This window comes from Neolamprologus brichardi, chromosome 3 (assembly GCF_056152115.1).
Source record: "Neolamprologus brichardi isolate AB-2024 chromosome 3, ASM5615211v1, whole genome shotgun sequence".
Classification (NCBI taxonomy): Eukaryota; Metazoa; Chordata; class Actinopteri; order Cichliformes; family Cichlidae; genus Neolamprologus; species Neolamprologus brichardi.
In genome coordinates, this window is record NC_142106.1 from 21687508 (window position 1) to 21710333 (window position 22826).

The 22826-nt window shown below is 41.5% G+C and overlaps 3 protein-coding genes across 4 annotated transcripts; all 3 read right to left on the reverse strand.

Annotated features, from left to right (window-relative positions):
• Positions 1-4649: 4649 nt before the first annotated feature.
• Positions 4650-5030, reverse strand: LOC148103880 (histone H2B 1/2). The gene has a single exon (XM_087834800.1). It carries the CDS (start codon positions 5022-5024, stop codon positions 4650-4652), a length of 375 nt encoding a protein of 124 aa, XP_087690926.1. The 5' UTR covers positions 5025-5030.
• Positions 5031-8405: 3375 nt separating this feature from the next.
• On the reverse strand, positions 8406-10328 carry LOC148103881 (tripartite motif-containing protein 16-like). The gene has a single exon (XM_087834168.1). It carries the CDS (start codon positions 10248-10250, stop codon positions 8577-8579), a length of 1674 nt encoding a protein of 557 aa, XP_087690294.1. The 5' UTR covers positions 10251-10328; the 3' UTR covers positions 8406-8576.
• Positions 10329-17365: 7037 nt separating this feature from the next.
• Positions 17366-18646, reverse strand: LOC148103882 (programmed cell death 1 ligand 1-like). 2 transcript variants are annotated; one of them, XM_087834549.1, is made up of 4 exons: positions 18598-18646; positions 18192-18490; positions 18140-18160; positions 17842-18019 (listed from the first exon to the last, which is right to left on the reverse strand). In XM_087834549.1, exons 1-4 carry the CDS (start codon positions 18644-18646, stop codon positions 17981-17983), a joined length of 408 nt encoding a protein of 135 aa, XP_087690675.1. In that variant the 3' UTR covers positions 17842-17980. The 2 variants fall into 2 exon arrangements, with proteins under 2 accessions (XP_087690673.1, XP_087690675.1); XM_087834547.1 differs by having other exon boundaries at positions 17366-18019; positions 18140-18490.
• Between the last annotated feature and the right edge of the window lie 4180 nt (positions 18647-22826).

The window sequence follows — 22826 nt, forward strand, 5'->3', positions numbered from 1 at the left end:
GTTTCGTGTCTCGGGATCAAAGAGCTCAAAGTGAGTGTGTGAGCAGCACTGCAGGTCGACAGTGGAGCCGTCCACAGCGGGCTCGTGTCTCCTCGTGCAGGCCTCGTGTCGGGCTCTCGTGCTCTCTGCTCTCTGCTCGTGGAGCTTCCAAAGCTCAGCGACTCGGTGCGGAGCTCAGCGCTGCTCGGCGGCTTCTTGCACTCTTTTCTCTGCTAAAACCGATGGAGCCGCAGCAGAGCTCCGTAAAAAGCCTTTTCCAGCTGATACACATGTTTGTTCACGCACTCCGAGTTAAAAGCAGCATCTGGTGAGCGCAGCTGTGGGACAAAGTGATGCTGCGAGTTCCCAGCAAACACACCGATGCTGCTGCAGGCCCACGGAGCAGCGAGACCTGTGCGACAGCTGCTCACTTCTAACCAAAGCACAGTTTCACTCATTGTTGTACATCAGAAGCTTCATTAGTGACCTTACAGCAGCTCGCTTTCACACTTTGGCTCTGATCTCTTAGTCTGCATTGACTCAGTTTCCTTCTACAGTTACTGACTCTACAATAAACAACAGCAGTGAATGAACACGTGAATACACACATCCACAAACTGAGTATCTCAATGTGTAATACTCAATACCTGATAAAAACATCCAGCCATCTCACTGTGTTTTTGTTGCTACTAGTCAAACATTATTATATCATTGTCTATTTTTTTTTTATTATTGTTGTAATATAATGTTATTATTTGTTATTTATTTTAACCTGCTCTGCCCATGTTGGTGAATTTCCCAGCTCTGGGACTAATAAAGCTTATCTCATATCCTGGATAGCGACCTCAGTTTAATCTAGTAGATTGTCTTTAGTTATGCCCAGTATATCTCTGCTCTTTTTTCTGGAGGATTCTGTGATTCCTCCACCTACTGAGAAATGTGTAACCACAATTTTCTGTCCAAGATAAGTAAAATGCTGAACAATACCTCTGACCCACTCCATCATGTGCTGACCACAGGAGTGGGTTTAGTGAGAGACTGAGAACCAAAATTCACCTCTGAACACCACACAAAATCATTCCTACCGACGTCCTGTACAACTCCTCCATCTTGCAAAAAATAAACTAAAGTAATGATACCAATTCTTTTTTAGTATACATTTTGGCATCTAGTTGCCAATTTTTTGCCCTCTAATAGTCCAACAAACGAGCCCTTTGTATTATAGTTAGTCTAGTTGTGTGTTTATAAAGTTAAAGTGCACATCATCAAGTCAGGTGGGTTTGTCTGCACCATGTGCTGTACAGTACACAGTGAAGTAAGACAGACACAGGACCACAAAAATTGCATATATGGAGAAACTACAACAAAACGAATAGATTTACTAGTGATGTGACGTTCTGTATCGAGGCTTCAAAGCTTGTGTCGAGTAATGGAGGGGGCGTTTCCGCGATGTGCGTATCGAGGCTTGCTTCATTTATGGGAGGAGCTGAAAATGATGACGTCCGAAGCCTCGCTGCCCGGCTGTACCACGTGACTGTTTCAGGAAGTGGTTCGAACTTTGCCGCGAGATATGGCAGCGATAGAAACCCCTCTGACTTCATTCAAAATGTGGGTGTTTGATGGAGAGTTGCGGTTAGTGAGTGTTTGGAGACAGTTTGGAGGTTTATGAGAGTGAGGAGAGAAAGTCAGGAGAGAATGGAGCCAGCTAAGAAGAGGATGATGTCCTCCCCTGTGTGGGAACTTTTTGATCTTATTCCTCCCAACAAGGTATGTAAATTTCTACAGAAGATGTATTTTCATAATACTGATGGTGCAATACAATTTATGTTAAGCTGTCTTTACTTTTGTACAAGGTGAAGTGTTTGCTATGTGCCAGGGAGCTGGGATATAACAACAACACATCATCCATGCTTAGGCACTACAGAGCTTTGCATGAGAATAAGGGGAACACCGATTGTGGAGCAAGACCAGTGAGCCATCAAATGCCATGATAATATAGCATGCAGTAATGTAACTAAATGATATAACAATATTATACAAGTGCAATAAGTTACGTGTGTGATATTTATATCTGTGCTTTGTTTTATTGTCTTTCCTCAGGAGAACAATCTCATAGATGAAGACCTGGTTAGCATGGTGATTGAGGACTCCCAGCCATTTAGCATTGTGGAGGACAAAGGATTTAAAATATTTGTTAAATCATTAAATCCTAGCTATGTTCTCCCCACTAAAAAGGTCATAACAGCAGTGAAAATCTAGTTTTTATGGAATAAAATGTGAACAGGCAGGACTGAACCTCAAAGCCTAAGTGTGTAGCTACACTACACACTGCTTCACAGCCACGTCGTACTTTTAAACAAAATGTTTTTTTCTTTCCTTTAGGCCCTGAAAGTCATGGTGGAGGCCAGGTACCAGAAGATGAAGGAGAAAGCTAAGGCACAACACAGAGGCCTATCTTGCAGTCACCTGCCATTTTGTTGATGAGTCCAGCACATTAAACACTGTTTTAGGAGTGCAGTATTTTCCTAATGCACACACTGCAGAAAACATTGCACAATTGAAAGGCTCACTCATGGCAGAATGGGCAATTACTGACAAAGTCACATGCCTAGTAACAGATGGGGCTGCCAATATGGGGGCTTGTGGAAGGGAACTACGACTCAAACATGCCATAGGCATAGCTCACACCCTGAACTTAGTGGTGAAGAAGGCCCTTGACCAGACCCCTGAGCTCTCTGACATCCGAGCCAAGTCCAGGAAGATCGTGGGATAGTTCAGGAGCAGTACCCCTGCAAAGGTAAGTTCTTAAGTGGCTTAATTACAGTTTCTTTAATGCTACTTAAGTGTATAGTTCTGCTCCCTTGACAATCTAATGTATGCTTTTTTAATTGCATTTTGTAAGGAGAGGCTTTCAGTGGTGCAGGAACAACTAAGGAAGCCTCAACTCAAACTAATACAGGAGGTGGAAACCCGCTGGAACAGCACTTATAATATGCTGCAAAGACTGTTTGAGCAAAGGGAGCCAGTGGGTGCTGCTTTGGCAAGTCTCACAACAGACATCCCACCTGTTTCATCTGAGGAATTTGGTATAATTTCCGAGTGTCTGGTTGTCCTAGCACCATTTAACGATACAACCACTGAGCTCTCTCAGGAAAAAAGGGTGTCTGGGTCAAAGGTCATACCTTTGCTCACTATGCTGGATCATTGCCTCAATGAAAAAATGGAAAAATTACCATCCATTTGGTCTTCTCTGGCTCAGAAGCTGAGGATGCTATTGAGAGAGAATTTGAATAAAATACAAACCATGAGCATTCTGTTCCTTGCGACACTGCTGGACCCAAGGTTCAGAAAACTTAGGTTTCTCAACCCTGCAAGAGTTAGCGAAGCAGAAAAAAGACTGAAAACAGAATGTGCTTCCGTAATGAGGGCCTCCACCACCTCTTCCTCCGCACCACCACCATCAACGTCACAAACTGTTGAGGCTGTTTCCCACGGTGCTATTGTTATTGCATTTGAGTCGCAGTTATATAAACTGATTGTTGGGTTTTCCTCTGTATCTATTATTGTACGATCTACTGTACAATATAAAGCGCCTTGAGGCGACTGTTGTTGTGATTTGGCGCTATATAAATGAAATTGGATTGTTAGTATCACATAAAACTCTCCATATTGTTTAGGTAACAACCTGTGGCATCGCCTGGATGAGAGTGTCAGGCAGACAGACAAAATGTGACAGCAGATGCAAATATTGAGGTCCAACGGTACATGGAGCCAAATACTGGAAGGCTGGAGGACCCCCTTAAATACTGGGAGAGACAAAAATATGTCTGTCCTCACTTATATAAGTTAGCACTGACATACCTTTGTACCCTGCCTCATCTGTGCCCTGTGAGTGAGTGTTTTCAAAAGCAGGGGAAATATTGTCCAAAAAAAAAAAAAAAAAAAAAAAAAAAAGGGAAATTGCCTACAACCTGCCACTGGAGAAACTGTTTTTTTAAATAAAAAACAATGTGTTCCCTAAACACTAATCACTGTCCATACCTCAACGCTACAAAAGCACAACCACTGTCCACACCCCACAGTAAATGATCATTTCCAAATAATCATTTTCCATTCTTCCAGTATAAATATACCAAGTATACTGTCATCACAATAATATACATGTTTTACACACACTCGTTTTGTTAACAGGTTGTGTGCAGAATGCCACACTCTTCAAATTCATGTAGACTAATATTTTTATGTCCAGTAGATGCCTACTAGAGTAAATGAAGCTTCAAGACGCTTTGCACTGGATGAAAAGCCTCAGTGCTTCATGAAGCGTCATCTATCTTTCACTAGATATACGACTAAAAGAATATAGACACAAAACCGTGCAATAGGAAGCTGCAACTTCGCATATGAGGAATAAAAGTAGTATGCTTGGAACTGTCAGATACTAAGTAGTGTTAATTCTGCGTTTGTCTCTCCACAATTTAAAAAGCAGGAATACATTTTAGTCGGTCACTGCAGCTGATTAAGACAACGCAGTGACACACAAGTGCACATCCGCGATTCAAGTTCAGTAGTTGGCAACATAGTAACTGTATGTTGTACAATGGGAAATGTACTCGTTAGTAAAAAGTGTGTGGCTCTGAAAAGAGCCGTTGTGTTGACGTCTGATAGCCAGTCTATTTGGAGCTCGTGTACTTGGTGACGGCCTTGGTGCCCTCAGACACGGCGTGCTTTGCCAGCTCACCGGGGAGGAGCAGGCGCACTGCGGTCTGGATCTCTCTGGAGGTGATTGTGGAGCGTTTGTTGTAGTGCGCCAGGCGAGATGCCTCTGCAGCGATGCGCTCGAAGATGTCGTTGACAAACGAGTTCATGATGCTCATGGCTTTGGAGGAGATCCCAGTGTCGGGGTGGACCTGCTTCAGCACCTTGTACACGTAGATGGCGTAGCTCTCCTTCCTGGTCTTTCTCTTCTTCTTGCCGCCCTTACCGGCGGTCTTGGTCACGGCTTTCTTGGAGCCCTTCTTGGGCGCGGACTTGGCGGGTTCAGGCATTTCCTCTCTTCGACACTTTATAGCAACGAATGAGCTCAGTGACCGAGAGCAGCGCTCTTTATACAGGCTGTATGCTAATACCACTGCGCGGGCCCTCGGATCTCATTGGTGGAGCCGCACAGTGGGCCGGACGTTGTGTTGGAGGGAGTTTGTGAACTTTGCTGAAAGAGGCACGCATCTAACAAAGACAGTGGGCTGTGTGATTGTGTCCTCGTTTGCTGAGACAGTCATTTGTTCTAAATGAGCAGTAAATGTATTTCCAACTAAGCAAATCGCTTTGGCTCCGATTAAAGTTACGTTTCATAACTGCATAGTTTTACTCAAGTTTAATGTCTCACTACAGCACACATGAGACTGAACCATTCACTTTTTTATTATCTGGTGTTCATATATTTTTTAGCCGTTGATTTTGAATTTAAACAAACATTAAAAATCTTAAAAAGGAGGAAAAAGAAGGTGCACTTCCACCGGGAGGATCAGTGTCTGAAGCAGCATGTTGTTCATGTAGGATCATTTTCTGTGGGAGAACACAGACATGGCCCTTGAGTTAGACTATGGCAGGTTGCACTCTGTTACCATTTACGTTTACCAGCTGAGGCGCAGAAAAGATCACAGACTGGGAAACTGTCGGACCAACACAGGAAGTCTCAGATGCAGAAGTTTTACTGTGTCCAGGGCTGGCTGGGCAACACCGGAAATGTGAAAAGACAAAACAGGTTGGAACACAAACCAGTCATTAGAAGGAGCATCGGCTGCAGAACACAAAGTCTTCGACTGTTTGTGCTCCTCAGCACGCACTGTTTTATTTACAACTGTTGATGGTGTGTGGCTGGGCTCAGGCTGGGAAACCTCAGAATTAACAGGCTGAGGAGTAAAACAGTCCAGCGGGGATACAGTGCCAGTAACAGCGTGTAGGTGAGTCTGGGGTGGAATAACAGTCCTTTGTTCAGCTCAACAGCTGGAAAATCCTTATTGGCTAATTCAGAGAAAACACTGCGAGCATTACCAGAGTCTGACGGCTTAGGAACACAAAGATCACTAACGAGGACAACCGGTGAATAACTTGACACCGAGGTGTCACTCTGAATAATGTCTGTAGAGTTCAAACACACAGTAACAGAGTTATCTGGTTTAGGAGATACAGAGTCCACGGAAGACGAAACAGTGTTACTCACAGTGGTAGATCTGTCATGAAGTTCAGGATCAGAAAGCTCGAGCTGAGCGTGTGAAACACAGTCACTCTTTCCCACGGTTGCAGTCTGCTCAGCTGTACTGGAGCGACGGCGGCGTGAACGCCGTTTTCAGCCAATCTGACAATGTCTGATGTTTTGACAAACACCGGTTCAGCGCTCCTCTCCTGTTCAGGTGGAGGAGTTTAGTGGACCCGGTTTGTATAAACTGCAGTTTCCTGTTCTTTGAATTTAAATTGTTGTTCTGCTAAATGCAGTTTGTCAGTCTGAAGATATTGTAGCTGCTGCTGAGGGATATCCTGCTGTTTTGTTCTCAGTTAGTTTTCCTGTTTTGTGCTTCTCGTTTGTTCTCGGTTGTGTTGCTGTAGTTCTTTTTGCTGCTGTGTGCATTGGTTTGTGTCCTCTGCATTTAGTGTGGTTTTGTGCAGTTCTGTCACTTGAGCAGTGACCATGTTCGATGTCTTAAATGGAGCCTTAATAATTTAAAGTGAGTGTGTGTGTAGCTGTTTGAGGTGGGGTTAATTGTGTATTGCTTTTATTTGATGAAGCATTGTTTAATTTTGTGTGTCTTGAAAAGTTGTGAGGTTAATGCGTTGTTGTTGCACGATTTTGCTCATGTAAAGTTTGAGGTATTTGTGGCGGGGTGTGGTTTGTGGCTGCAGGGGAGGAGCAGCGGGTTCAGGGTTGTGGTGTCAGTGAATGCTGCTTTTGTCAGCCGGCTAACATCATCTAATCATTCTTCCCTGTTTCAGTAGCACCCCGAACTGATCCAGGACCGGATTCCCTTCATGATTGAGTGCACGTTCAAAATTGAGTTGATCTATTTTTTATTTATTTATTTATTTGATGGATCCGTCTTCCCCTTGTGTCGACCATTCTCACCTGCTGGTAAGCCGCAGTCCTGAACTCCTCTTCCCTGTATGGTTGAATGTGAAGTTTTTTTTTAAAGTTGCTTTTCCCTTTCTGAATAATAAATCTTGGAAGCACATCTGCCTCATTTTAGTATAAAAAACCTTTGTTCAACGAAATAAACTGTTGGTAGATCCACTTTACAACGAATCATCCATCAGTAAAATTCTAACTCAAATCAAATACAACAAATTCATCATTCATATAAAAAAATCCAACCCTGCAGGGATCAAACATCTGATCAAACACCAGGGTTGGACACAGACTTTCTAATCTGACATCACAAAGTTATTCTGAAACTGTAAATCTAATTAAAAACTCCCCAAAACTACTATGAGAAAACCCTTAAAAGGTTCAGTGATAGAAGAAAAATCGTTTACATGTAAAATCAACAGAGGTTCCTGATAAATAGACTAATAAACAGAGAATAGCTGAACAGTTTCTGTGACACAGACATAAAAATGTATGAATGCTCCATGATTTTCATTTCTATCGATCATCTTGAACACTGACTATGAATGTGTTCACTTCATTATTGTGTGATTTGGTTTCTTCACGTGTCTCCTTCAGTGCAAATAAAGGACTGTTAGAGTGTGTGCTGTGTGTTTTTCTGAAGCATGACAATCCTTTCCAACAAGTATTTCCAGCTGTTTGTCTCCACTCTGCACTTTAGTCTTTCTTCCTGTCATGTCTGTGTTTGTCCACCAGGTGTCTCCCTCAGCTCATTTTCTCCAAATCAGAAGCATCAGCTTTGTGGAGACGCTCTGCCTGCCAGACACAGCTCAGGGCAAAGAAACACGTCTATCCTCCACAATATACAGGCCTGTGTTATTTAGTGTCTGTATTTAAATGTATAAATGATCGAGTGTGATCAAACTTTTCATCTGAAAAATGACATTAAATGTCATCACTCTAGATACAATAATAATAATAATAATAATAATAATAATAATAATAATAATAATATATCAAAAACGGGATTCAGTTTTTTGTTACATTTTAAAAGTTCAAACCTTAAACACATTAAGTTTACAGTCATATATGATCAAGAAAATCAACAATCTTAACATTTCAGAAACTGGAACCAGCTTTAAATGTGACTAAAATAATCAATGACTAACTGATGAATCACTGCAGCTCCAATATATTGTTGCATTTGACAACCCACTACAGCAACTACAGAATAAAACCACTAACCAGACTGATGACAGATTTCAAACATGCTGAATATGAAGAGTAGTATCATTTAAACTCACATGATTATCAGCCAGAAGAACAAATTCAGATTTATATTGATGTAAGGTATATAAATGTAAGTACAGTTTGAATCAGTGCAATATTATTTTCACACATCAATGGACCACTGAACTTCTCAGCTTCTAAAATGTAAAGCCTCATTTAGAAACTACACAAGTACATATAATGGTCAGGGATCAACATGAACCTGTCTTCTCTATTTGACTTTAATCAACTCTGCAGTGGCTCCATTATACAAAAGCCAAAGTCCAGCATAGAGCGGCTGAGTGAATGTGGTCTGGACTCTGTGGAGGAGAGTCATGGTTTCAGAGACGCTGTAGAAAGACAGAATACCTGCTCTGTGATCCAGGTACACTCCTACTCTGGAGGACCGAGGACCTGAGAGGACAGTTTGGACATTGTTGTGAAAAAATATATAACTGTTATTGTCACAATATAATGCCCAAGATTTGTCATTGAATCCAAATCCACATTCATCGCCCGTCCCTGCTCTGCTGATATTCTTGTATGCGACTGCTACACAAACTTCTCCACCTCTCCACTCCACCTCCCAGTAACAACGTCCAGTCAGACTTTCTCTACTCAGGACCTGGAAAAGGTCAGTGAATCTGTCTGGATGATCAGAATAAGACTGTTGTTGTTGCATTCTTGTTACTTTTCTGTTCCCCTCAGATAATAACAGACGTGTGTTTGCTGTGTTTGGATCCAGTGTGATTTCATGTGAATATTTTAAGAATCCAGCTCTGGTCTTTGGCTCTGGTGGTGACAGTAAAACATCCACTTCAGTGACTGTCAGTGAGATGTTTGTCCATTCCTCTCTCAGAATGTCCTGTAGTTTATCTCTGGTCTCTGACACAGCTGCTGTCACATCCTCAAAGTAGCTCAGAGGACGAATATTGATGCTGGATGAGTGTGTAGACTCACTGAGTGCTGACAGTGAGGGGTAGTTGTGTAGAAACTGGTTGTGATCCTCTGTGTGTGAGAGCTGCTCCAGCTCGCCGTCTTTCCTCTTCAGCTCAGCGATCTCCTGCTCCAGCTTCTCCTGAAGCTCTTTGACTCGACTCACTTCAGTTTCCTGCTGGGATCTGACCTGCTGCTTCACATCAGAGCTTCTTTTCTGGATGAGACGGATCAGCTCAGTGAACATCTTCTCACTGTCCTCCACTGCTTTATCAGCAGAGCCATTGATGGCCTCCACCTCCTGTTGAAGCAGCTTCACATCTTTCTCTTGCTCCTGGATTCTCTGCTGGATGTTTAGTCGTCTCACCTCGAGCTCCTTCTGCTTCTCAGTCCTTTCTGCTGCAGCTGGGACTGTTTCATGGCCTTTATGTTCATTCACTGTGCAGAGATAACAGATACTCTGCTGATCAGTACGACAGAAAATCTTCATCACCTCATCATGACGAGAGCAGATGTTCTCCTGGAGCTTCTTGGAGGGGGCCACCAGCTTGTGTTTCTTTAATGGAGCTGCATCATAGTGAGGTTGGAGGTGTTTCTCACAGTAGGAGGCCAGACAGACTAAACAGGACTTGATGGCTTTCAGCTTCCTCCCAGTGCAGACATCACAGGCCACATCTTCAGGTCCAGCATAGCAGTGATCAGCTGGAGCAGCTTGGAGTCCAGTCTTCTTCAGCTGCTCCACTAAAGCTGCTAACATGGTGTTTTTCTCCAGGACAGGCCTCGGTATGAAAGTCTTCCTGCACTGAGGGCAGCTGTGGATTCCCTTCCTGTCCTCTTCATCCCAGAAACCTTTAATACAGTTCATGCAGTAGCTGTGTCCACAGGTTGTAGTCGCCGGATCCTTCAGTAGATCCAAACAGATGGAACAAGAGAAGGTTTCTCGGTCCAGCTGAACTCCTTTCTGTGCCATTTCTCCTCTCAGTGTCAGTGACTGTGTGAGTTTCTCTTCCTTATAACTGAAACTAGTCTGAGCTCTGATCTCAACAACATGTTTCTGCAGTGAATGGAGCCTGTCAGCTCTTACATGTCACCACATGTTGGTTACACCCATCTTCAAAGTGCAGATCTGAAGGGGAGGGAACGAGGAAACACGTGGACAGAGAGGAGGTGCTGTGTTTAAGAGCAGGAAGAAGAGGGAGGGTTATCAGGCTGTGCTTCACTCCAGGAAGAGGAGCAGTTTGAGAGCCATACTGTGTGTTTAACCCTTTTTATTTACTGCTCCAGGGGGGGCAGGTAGGGCATTATCAGGGAAAGGGGGGCACAAATAAATACTTTTCTTTCTTATTCTCATTTAAAATTTCTAGCGTTTAACAAATAATTATCCAAATCTTACAACCAAAGTTTTAATCTGATGTTAAATGTATAGAAATCCATTATTGTACATAGTAATTTTTTCAGGGTCCCAACATAATTTCTTCAGAAGAAAGTACTGTATATGATGCCAGTATTTTCCCACATTTTCTAGATACTGTACCAGTACTGTGTGTAAAATGCCATCAACAAATCAATTAAGTTTTATTCTACCAACAAGACAATGTACATCACTGTCACAACAACGTTTGTTTTCATTCAAGGCTTTATGGTTTTTCCTATAAAACCTGGTGGGCCAGTCCCTAGTCAAAATGCCCGGGCTGATTCTTTTTGTCCCAGTCCAGCCCTGCCGGCTACTCATTGTCAGGTTGTCCAGTCACCCGCTGTGGTAACTAAGCCTTATGTGTGCTCAACTCTTGCTTCATGTTAAATCATGTAATTAGCTCTGTTTCCTTGGGTTCAGGTCCTGGTGCCATCATGTTCTAGATTCACTTGCTGTTCCCCATTAAAGAAATAATTGATATTGCTTTGCCTGCAGGTTCTAATGCCAAACCTGACCTTTTCTTCCTCATACTCTCAGGGTCTCTGGATTCTCCCATTTCTCTGGATTCTGCCCGATCACCTCTGTGGTAAAGTTTGTGTAGTGTGTATAGTTTCATTCAGTTTATTCAGTCTGCTTTTGGGTCCTGCCTTCATGCGAACTCTGGCTAATGGAGTTGTCAACGTCATCCTGATGTTTGTCAAGCCTAGAAGTGAATCTGATTTAGAAACTGAGGTAACTTGCCCAATCCTTTGTCGTGGAATTTTCGGATAAAATAAAGTCTGCAACACGGAAAGCGCTGTGGTCAAGCTATTTATTACTGCATGCATACAGGAGAGCGAACACACACATCAAAACATCACAGGTCTAAGTTATGAGCGCTCTGCCCTTGGGATGTCTCAGCTCCTCTTTTATACCACCCACACACAACTTTCTGTATCTTTTAGTTACAAAAGGTTTCTGTCCCACGGGCTGTGGCTGGGCAGAGAGCAACGCCTACCATCTTTCCCCAGGAAGCTCCTGTCGCTGGCCCTGAGTTTCATCCTTCTGAGCAAAACAGTTAGCAGATAACATAGTGAAACATCATTACGCCTAGCTAAGCAGCTTTTTTTTTGAGGTCATACTGACACATACACATACTTCATCTAAGCATGCAAAGGTTATACAAAATCACACAGTGAAGTTCTAGCCACCTAAATCTAAATGTGAGGATAAACTAGAATTTTACATAATACCTTTTTCCATAATTTATACAATGAACTTCATGTTTTATTCAGTTTCTGTTCTGCGGCACATTTAGCCTACGATGTTTAGGTGGACAGCCAAAAAGCTTTTGTGGTTAAGAGACAAAGTTAGTGAGACAAAGTTTCACATCAGCGCAGAGCTGACTGATAAAGGTGCCAACATACGCTCTGCAGTTGTTACTTCGCTCACCGTCGTGTAATCATTACATCAAGAGTTTGGATTTCTTGGATGACCTCTTTCCTGTCATGGTTTCCGTGTCTCCCTGGTTGGCCTAGTTTCCAGGCCACATGTTGTTTTGAGTTTGCCTCTCTCTAACCTCTCTGTCTCTCACCTGTCTGCCTGGGCAGAGCTCAGCTGGGCTCCCACCCTTGGCCCATGCACCCGCCGTGAATCTGCCTGATTACCTTGACTCCTGGGCTGCTATTTAAGCTGAGGGCTCAGAAGGCGTCTTCGCTGGATCATTGAGTCATACTTGTCAGTACAGCTCTGATAATCTGTTTTTTGTGTGATTTCTCAGTTTGTTTTAACCACATTTTTCCTGTGCATAAACTCCTGGACCTGTCCTTTTTACTTGATCTGTTTCTCTGGCAGCATGGCGTGGAGTGGAGTGGGTGAGAGTGCTGAAGACAAATGAGAGGGGAGCGAACGAGCGGAGCATGTTTGTACTCTCTTCCCTTTTTACCCTGGACCACTGAAGATCCACAGTTTAACAAACAAAGTTAAACTGTGGATTATATTTATAATTTAATCCTTTATAACACAGACTCAGACTAAGAGATCCAATTGTATCACCTATATTTACACACTGACTCAGGAAAAAATATCAAAAGGTTGAATTCTCTCTTTCAGTCTCTATTGCACTTCTTAGAGTAAATACTTCATTCTGATATAGACTGAAGCTACCCATATGGAAAAGATATATATAAATATTATAAAGTTTGTATCTGTCTTGTATGAAACTTGTATGAAAAGCATACAAGAGTGAAAACACATATAAGATTCCTTGAAAAATTATATAATGAAACTTGTATGATTTGTATACTTACTAAAAAAATATATGAAAGTAATGAGAAAGTGGCCACTTTCATGAGTAAATCATGTAAGCCTTATATGATTTATATATGATTTACTCATGAAAGTGGCCTTTCATGAGTAAATCATATATGTTTTTACTATTTCTTTTCCATATGGGTATGTAGGGTTTCAGTTTTGTGTGTGCATGTCTCTGACAGTTGTAATGATGATCATTCAGCAGAAGCCCAACTTCCTCATTTTCATACTTGTGTTCACATCTCCTTTAGCCCACCAGAAAGTGAACATTGGAAACACAAGTTCAAAATAGTAAAATGTAAATTCTTACAGATAGATATCTAGTGTTTTGGCAGTTAAGAATTGAATGTGGGTAACTTGGGTGAGATGTAGGTCAGAGGTTAGATCAGCCGATTCTCTGTTTACTTAGAATCCATGACAAAGAAAACCAGTATAAACAAATAAGCATAGGTGTGTGGTGTATGACAGCAAGTGTATGATGGTTACTACAAGCTGAAGAACAGCAGCCACTCAGCTTTAATTCCATCATGTTTATCATGTTTTCCCAGCCTGTTATGCCTGCGCTCTCCCCGTGCTCTCTGTGCCCCCTCCTGTCGTCTCTGTGTCCTCCCTGTGTTACGTTTAAGGTCCCCATCTTGGTCAGTATTTTCCAGTTCTGTGTACTTTCTTTCTTGTTATGTGTAATTGTCCTCAGCTGTCCTCCCCGTATGTTCCCTTGTCCCTCATTACCTTCTGTGTATTCATACCAGAATCTCCCTCTGTTCCATGTTGCGCCATTTCTATTTACAGAGTTAGAAAGTGCTTTATTTAATTCACTGTGAATCACTATGGAAATAAATGGAAACAAACAGAACAGGTACAAACAGTGGGCCTGTCTCAATATGGGTACTTGTACGTACTTATGAGTCGTGTCCAAATAGGCTGCATCCTCCTGAGGACTCGGCCTTCTCGGTATACGTGGGCCGGGTCTTCAGAAGGTCAGGTATACCGGAAGTAAACGGCTGTGAAATTGGACAGTCTAGCCTTCAGATTTGCATCACCGCTGTCCTGAGTAAATCGGTTTGGCTGAGATTAAAGTTAAGCTTCATAACATAGTAATCACAGTTAAATTAAGAGGGGACGACAGTAAAAACTCTGGACCTGTCACATCATCAAGTACGCTGGTGTTCCAGTTGTACAAATTGCGAGTCCGTGCTCGCTTTCTCGGCGAGTACGGACTTGTGTACTTGAGAAAGGGCCAGTGCATATATCACAGTAATATACTGGCTACTGATAAACTTCACCAAAAGTACAAAGTAACATTCAAGGAATCTCACAGAAATGCTGCATTTTAAACATCAACGCTCAGCTACAGTTAGAGCTGAAATGAGCCTGCCTGTCCAGATGGTGGCGCTATAAGCTCACTTTTCCTGCTCTGTTAAAGACAATCTTATTTTCAGTCTAAGGAATGAAGTGACTGTCTGCAGCAGTGTGAAAGACTCAGATGAAGAAGAAGCTGCTGGTTAGAAATGAACGACTGATCAGAAACACGAAAAACAAGTGAATGAAAACACGAACAGCTTTGATTCACACCAAGTAAAGGGAGGAAGTAATCAAACATTTTCTTTAAGTATAGAAAAATAACAAGAAATGTTTGTTTGTGAACACTGTGAAAGTGTCTGAGTGTGACAGCATTTCTGGTTTTACTCTGTGAAATTCTCTCCTCTGTCTGTGAGCTCTGCAGGGAAGCCAGTAACACAACTTAAACACAAATATAACCAGAACAAATATGATGGACCAGGACACACTCTCCTTCAGCGGTGCTGGAGCATGCTGGGAGATTACATGTAGCTGCTCCCACCATGCTGCAGTATTCTTAGAGAGAAAATGTCCCCACCATCGTTTGTGTTGATTCATTTATTTCATGAAAGCAGACAGAAGCTGAGAGGAGACAAACTCAGCACAATCAAAGTGTTAGAGGGAAACAGTCATTTCAGCTTGTGTTCAGTGCTATTCAAAGAGCTGCTGTTAAACCACAGAGTTAAAGTCAGCGCTGACATTTTATACACAGTATGCAGTGTTAGTGTGGAAACATGTTCACTAAACACTTCCTGATGTGGGACAGGCTGATTCTTTCACTTAGTGCCACTGAGTGAACAGATCATAATGGACTGGATGAACTGGATGACTGGATGACTGCTGTGCAAATATTCTCACGCATGCATTACTCAGATGAGGTTGCAAAGTTTATGATATGCATCTGGCAGGTAACACAGTGTCGATAGTCAGCGACGGGTTCTGCGGGCAATTGAAAAAAACTATCTGTGCAGGAAAAAAATGTTCTACTTTTCTGGAGATCCCAGATGCCTTTCTTGTTTCGAAGATGGAGCATACACTTACATGCATTACTTAAAATAGATATCGATGTAGTTCCTTTCTGTTTCCACAAGTTTACACTGCTTTGCTCACTATTGCGCTGTTGACCTGCTGGAAACTCTTGCACAAAATGACTTTGTCTTTTAAAAGATGTAGGGAACCTCTGGCCGTTATTAATGATATCAGTTAAAAATACATTCATAAATGTGAAATCTATTCTCAGTTATTTTAATAACAACTGCATTATAAAAGTGTTGTAAATTCTTTAAGAGAAGAAAGAAAATCAAAGGCAGCACATGCCTTTGATTGTTGGAATATTCCAAAGTACAACCAGTATGAATCATAAACGCCTCAGGCATGTCGATGAGCAGGTTGTTTAAGATGACAATCACACTAAGGAAGAGCTTTAAAAAGCTGAGCATAGCCAGTTGGTACGTGACAGTACACTGTTACTTCATGGCTGCAGAATGTCAGTGAAAAACAGCCAGCAGCAGTAAATAGTTTATTTTTGACTCCACTTAGTGGATTCGTGCATTATTGCTCTTGAACTGTAAACTGTAAAACATGTCAGTGTCTTAAACACACATTAATAGTCTAATTATTCTTAAATATAATGATACTATTGTTTGTCTGGATACAACTTTGCTTTGATATTTCTGCAGTCTTTCATTGTGTCTTTAGATATTTTAATGAGTGAATGAAATCAGACTGCAGATTTTCCTTCTAGCTGTACTGACTGACCTTTGACCTCATGTGTTGATGACTCTTCACCTCTGTCTCCTCTCACAGGGAGAAGATGATCTGCAGGATCCTGCTGCTCATCATCGTCACCTCATGTGTCTCTGGTTAGTTTACAGCTTCACTTTATGAACTCCAAATAAAGCTCAACAACAGATTTGTTCCACTTTAAGAGTGAATGAGTGAGCAGTTACAGGTCTTACCCTATGATATAAGCAGAGGAGAGTGGATGGATGGATGGACAGCTGCTTGTATCAGCAATGGGGAAAACTGTGTAAGTTCTTGGAGTTCTTTTATCTGCTTGTGAATGAGGAAGAAACTCAAAGAAATGTGTTTACATCGCATGAACCAACGAGAAACTGATATAACAACAATACAGAAGCTTTCTTATCTATCCAGACATATCAGGACACGATGGAGAAGGATGCATTCATGGATGTATGAAGAGGTTTTTAAAACACTTATCTGTAAATGTATAATTTCAGTCAGACTGAACCCAACACCATTGTGCAGAACTCTTGACTCTGGCTTTCAGCTGTCTTAAATTATGAGGCAATAAATCACAAAGAAAGCTGAATTTTTCTCACGTGAGTCAACAATGTTGAATAACCTAAGTATAAAACAAGAAATAGAATCAGCTCCAAAACTCAACTCGAAGTATGTGAGACTGATTTTATTGTTTTGATCAAAGGGCGATTTACAGTTTTGTGTTTTAAACGTGTGTCTATTAAAATGTTGCATTTCTGTCATTGAATATGTGTATAAACATTTTATAAACAATCTATTCACTGACTGTTGCCTAAAAGCTGGAGTTGAACAGTAACCTTTTAACTAACAGGTGACTCACACTGAAAACAGCAGTACATGACCCTGTAACCATGTGGTCCTAACTGTTGTGACACTAATGAAATCTACGTAAAATAAGTATCATTGTAATGACGCATCTTCATACCTAACTAGTTACAATGTAAATTGATAATATAACAGCGAAAATTCAGATCCAGTTACAAATGAAGTATTTGGGACTAACGGATAAACCTTTTGAAAGTTCTCCACTATGACTGTGTGGCAGGATGAGGTGCTCAGGAATAATGAAGAAAAGAGCAAGGAACTAATGATGATGTTCCAAGCACACACCATGGTTCATAAATAATCACAGCACACATAAATACCCACCACCAGGGCCCCCTACTCACCTCCTCTAAAGGCCTTCCTCTGAACAAGACTAACAATTTTTATTTTGAATACTTTATTAAATTAAAAAAAAAATACATCTAAGTGCTGCAGATGGATCAAACAAGAAAACAAGTCAAAAAGCAACGAGGACACAACGAGGTAAAGCAACAGCCCAGAGATTAAACGTACGCCAGAGAAACAGCAGTGGCCATGCTACAAAGTCATCAGGCTCAGACCACTGATCAAACTGCATTGCCCAATTCCTCTCGCTGAGCCGAGTCCATACTGTTAAGGTACAAAAGTTCAATACTGCAAACTGAACAACACCCTGCAGGATGTTGTCAGTGTCATCAGTTCTGCTATATGAATGCTATAAGAAGGAACCGGAAATGTATGAATTTAATCTGAAAGCTTTGGACGACTTATTGAATAATTTTAACAGTTTCGGAAATGTTTTCTTCCATTTTAACGTAAGCTTCTAAGAGTTCAGGGAGGTGAGGTCCTCAGTCAGATGAAGCTAATGGGTGGAGCTTCTGATGAAGAAGCAGGAAGAGACTCAGAAGAAGAAGTCGAGGTGACCACACTACTCAGACTGTGACTGTTTACATGTTTACATTTTCTTTTCTCTGCTTTTAAACTCAGTGTGATGAGCAGAGCTGCAGCAGCTGCTGTCAGTATGAGTGCAGCATAGAGGCCGATCCTTCCTCGACTCTCTGTCTGTGGGTTCATTGTTGGAGTTTGATGTTTGGGCTCATCAGCAGCTGCTGGAAAGGACAGAAAATATTATTTTATCCTGAAAGTTCAATCAATTCATCAAAGTTTATTATCCTAAAGTTAAACTAAAATATGACACTCATTTTTAATGTTCTACTCAATCAACTTACCAGTGACGCTGAGTTTACAATCTTGAAAGCTGCTGCCACTATTTGTCTGCACTTCACATCTGTACAGACCCGAGTCATCAGTCCTGAGTCTGGACAGTTGAAGTCTGATTCGTCCTTCTCTGAGGGCATCTTTGTCACTCTGGACTCGTCCTGAAAACGTTTCATCCTGAGACTCTGACACCTCAACACCTTCATGAACCTGATACAGGACTGAGAGTTCTGGACGACTGCAGCGGATCTTCAGTGAAGTGATGAAGGTGTCATGTTTGGTGGTGAACGTCCACTCCAGTGTGATGTTGTGGTTCTCCTCTGCCTGATAGCAGGTCTGTGTCACATTGACTACAAATGATCCTGTTGAGGAGACAGAGAGGGAAAGAGAGGAGCAGACACACTGAGAACTGGAACAAATCTGTTGTTGAGCTTTATTTGGAGTTCAGAAAGTGAAGCTGTAAACTAACCAGAGACACATGAGGTGAGGATGATGAGCAGCAGGATCCTCCAGATCATCTTCTCCCTGTGAGAGGAGACAGAGGCGAAGAGTCATCAACACATGAGGTCAAAGGTCAGAAGCAGTGATGCAGTTACAGAGTTTGTCCACCAGGAGAAAAAAGTAAATTTTTATGTGTTCATGTTATAAATAAATGTGTGCGCTGAGTGAAGAAATGAAAGCGGATTAAAACAAAATCCTTTGACTTCTTTTGGTTTGATCTGATTGATTGAGGACTATAAATACCTTGGAGTACACATTGGCAATAAACTGGACTGGGATAAAAACACCACAGCACTTTACAGGAAGGGCCCTTTATTATTAAAGGGGAAGAGTTGTTTAACTTATGCTAGCATTTACACTTCGAAACTAGCCGCAGATTATATTAACTATAAATTCTAAAACTGAATACATTTCATAGTGTTAACCATTTTAAGCCCAACAAGTCCACCAGCTTATCTTTACATTCCTACATGCTGCAGGGCCATTCACAAGTTTTCTGTAATTGGAAAGTTTAATTATGTGTCCATTAACAAAATAAGTTATGAACTATATTTATATAAAACATGTGTATACTTGGTGCATTAGTTGTATTTTAACTATAAATAATTCATATTAGAAAATATAAAGCCTGCATATTTGTAAAGAAATGGCTTTGACTTTGCCACTCCATCGGATGTCTTTAGATCCGCCCCTGCTGTAGTAGTGCCATAAATGAGGTAAAACATAAATACTGAGCTGGACTTCAGTGGCTGAGGATCATGAGAAGATTAAAAGGACACGATAAAACCATAATGTGCCGGTGATGGTCCTTATAACAACTGATCGTAGAGCAAACACTCCAAAACAAGATGCCCATACGGCACTCTCTGTGACAACTGGAGCAAATCCTCAAAGGACGAGCAAAAACGGAGGCAGCAGTTTTCCTCCACTTGGCTGGGCCGATACACTTAAAAACTCACCGCTGAATGAAAGTTCTGCATGGCAGCCATCTAGTCATAGAAATAACAAAATAGATTTTGCTCCTAGTTTTGTAATTTGCCGTTGATGGCAAAATGGCGCAAATGCTATTTAGCCCAGAATTGAAAGAAAGCTATATCCACCTGAAGGAATGCAGCTGCCCTCTGCACAACAGCTGGAAATAAGGAATCAACCAGTCTGCAAACAGCGCCGCAAACAAGCCACTAAAACACTTACTAAACAAATTAAGTGGATAAAGGATGGCAAGCACGCAGCATACCTGTGACTTTGTAGAGTCGGATCAAAACCGCCTGGGTCATCCCAAAAATGCACTGACGCCCGATTCCCACGATCAGAAATGCTGAAGGAGCAATGAGGAAATGAACCCCGTGTGCCCTTATACAACAGAAAGAAATAGAAAGAGGGAAAAGTGGAACAGGGAGATAAACCTGTCTGACAGTAGCTACTTACAGAAACTCACGCACCTGCGAATGGGGATGCACAGTACAGTAGTGCAATTCATCCTGATCGGTGATTGGTCAAAAGTGAAAGAAGAGGCCTGTGATTGGTGAAAAATGTGCAATGAAGAAGCCCTCTTTTATTCATTCAATCTGTTGTCTGTTTTTTCTTAATCAGGTGATGTTTCCAGCTGCTTTATCCCACCGGACGCCTGGAATGCTGTCTGTGGTCTTCAGCATGATCACAATGTGTTATTTATGTATTTTGACTGGTTGACAATGACAGGACAGTAAGCATTATCAGTGCACATACAATAAAAGCATCTAGTTTTTATGCCAACATTGATGATGATTTTCCTTCGGCTCTTTTGAACCAAAACAGTTTGGAAAGTCCCCTGAAATCAACAGCAGTTGAGAACGAATTGCTTTGTCTCCAACATGAAAAAAAAAATGTTGACAGGCGTGTCAGTCGTTGCAATGATAAAGCAGAACATCGCAGTTATCTGCAGCACAGTCACTGAAGACAGCGCTGAAAATCTAACACTTTCGTTCAGTTGAGTTTTCTCCTCTAAACTTCTGTTCACAAGCACGCTTCAGTCTTTCGCTTAAGCGAAAGACTTAATAATTATTAACATTTATTTTTTTTCCAGACTAAAAAAAAGGTTTGATTACAGATGAATTGACTCTTTACTAGGTGTGAATCAAAGCCGTTCATCTTTTGGTTTAACCTGGTGTGTATCTTTGTGTTTCTGATCAGTCGTCCATTTCTAACAAGCAGCTTTTGCCTCATCCGAGTCATTCTCACTACTGTCGCAGCTGCAGACAAACCGTTCAATAGACTGAATATAAGATTGTGTCTGTGACGGAGCAGGAAAAAGTGAGTTTATATCGCCACCATCTGGACAGACAGGTTCATTTCAGCTCTAACTGTAGCTGAGTGTTGATGTTCAAACTGCAGCACTGCTGTGAGATTCTTTGAATGTTACTTTGTACATTTGGTGAAACTGTTGGTGCTGTGATGCTCCTCCTCTGAAACACTCATAAGTCAGCATATTACTGTGATACAGTATGTGTGTTTTCTTTAATCCTTCATTGTTTTTTTTTTACACACAGTAGGTGACAGAATTGAACACAGAGGATCAAATGTAGACACTGGAGTGCAGTTCAGTGATTTAAGTCACAGAAAGAGGACGTAAAAACCTCTCAAAGAAAAAGTGCTGCAAATCCACTCTTCTAAGCTGATGTCTTTTTTTTTGTCACACCAGATGCAGCTTTCTGCATCATCTATTCTACGTTCTTATACATATGACCACAACATGTTTGTGCGATAAAGGAGAAATCATTTCAGCTTATACTACTTCTATTTAAGAAAATAATCTTCTCTCTCATTATTATTATTATCTAGACCAATCTAGACTATCCAGTCACTTAAACACTGGACCCTTAAGTGCAATTAAATAAATGTGATATAAATATATAAATAATATATTAATATCTAATGAGAGAAAGGGAGAGACACAGACTGGTGAGCGAGTTCCTTTCACTCATTTCAGCAGAGAGAGAGAGAGCGAGAGAGAGAGAGAGAGCGGCACACTGAGCTGTGAACTCCTTAAAAGTCTCAATAAAAAAAAAACTCAAGGAGGAAGTAAACCTCGAGGAGTTTTTAGCTCAGAGTTCCTCTGTTTTGTAGTTTTTCTACTTTCAAAAGAAAATGTGATTTGCACCATCGGGTGACATTAACATTTCTGTAACCTGCTGCTCTAATACTGCACCGCCATAAAGAAAATAGTTATTGTTAGAGAGTAATCTGTGGGATGCTGGGATGATAGCTCCCTCAGGACTTAAACTCCAGTCAGAGAGTGGGGCACAGAGAGTGATGTCCGGATATACTTCAATGGAAGTTAACAGCAGCTCAACAGTACAGCAGTAGGCATACTTAACAAGTGTGGGAGGGGCGGACAGACGTGTGGTTCTGAATAACAAGAAACAAGGAGAAACAATTATCACATGTAAATATAACAATCATCACTTCCCAACATCACACCAATATAATGAACTGTAACACAAATAATGCTCAGAGGTGAATGCGCTGACACAAGAAAGTCCCACAATCCCATTTGAACAGGCAGGAAACAAGAATACCTGCATATCTCAGGCAACAGAAAAGACCTAGTGCCCTAAAATTAGGAAAAGTCGACAATTACATGGTCTTCAGTGCCCTCTAGTGGCTAAATAATTCAACTGCGGTGCACAGATCCAACCCGCAACAAAGGCTACGGTGGTAAGTCACATGCCTCTCCTAGCCTAAACCCCCTGTAATTACCGTCAACAAGTACAGCCCGTGATATAAGTGGAAATGGACTCGTAGAACTGGAGGGATTTTGACTCACATTTGCGCAGGAACGCACACGGCTGGAGATCGCTATTCCCCCGCACTAAAACATGCCTAATGCTCCCCGGCAGGACCGTCGTAAAAGCATGTGACGTAATCACCGCAGCAAACAGTAAGAACAAAGTGGAACTTATCGGCAGACATTACCAGTGCAGTTATAACTATGCGACTGAAATATAAGGAGACTTTCGAAATGTTCATCCAGGTTGTGATGACTTTTTTCTTTTCCCTTTTTTATTCTCACTGATGCTTCAGGTGTGAATATCTCATAAATAACAGGCAGCAGGTTCACTATGACCCAAACTCCAGACTCAGTAAAACATCATGTCAGTGTTACAGGATACAAACTCCACAGCAGTGGAAAGTTAAAGAAAGTCCATTCATAGTTCA

Coding starts and splice junctions, on each gene's coding strand:
- LOC148103881 (XM_087834168.1), bottom strand. CDS start 10,250: ATGGCACAGAAAGGAGTTCAGCTGGACCGAGAAACCTTCTCTTGTTCC.
- LOC148103882 (XM_087834547.1), bottom strand. CDS start 18,646: ATGATCTGGAGGATCCTGCTGCTCATCATCCTCACCTCATGTGTCTCT. Junction 18,491..18,597: donor CCTCACCTCATGTGTCTCTG/GTTAGTTTACAG, acceptor TCTCCTCAACAG/GATCATTTGTAGTCAATGTG. Junction 18,020..18,139: donor TTGTAAACTCAGCGTCACTG/GTAAGTTGATTG, acceptor TGTCCTTTCCAG/CAGCTGCTGATGAGCCCAAA.
- LOC148103880 (XM_087834800.1), bottom strand. CDS start 5,024: ATGCCTGAACCCGCCAAGTCCGCGCCCAAGAAGGGCTCCAAGAAAGCC.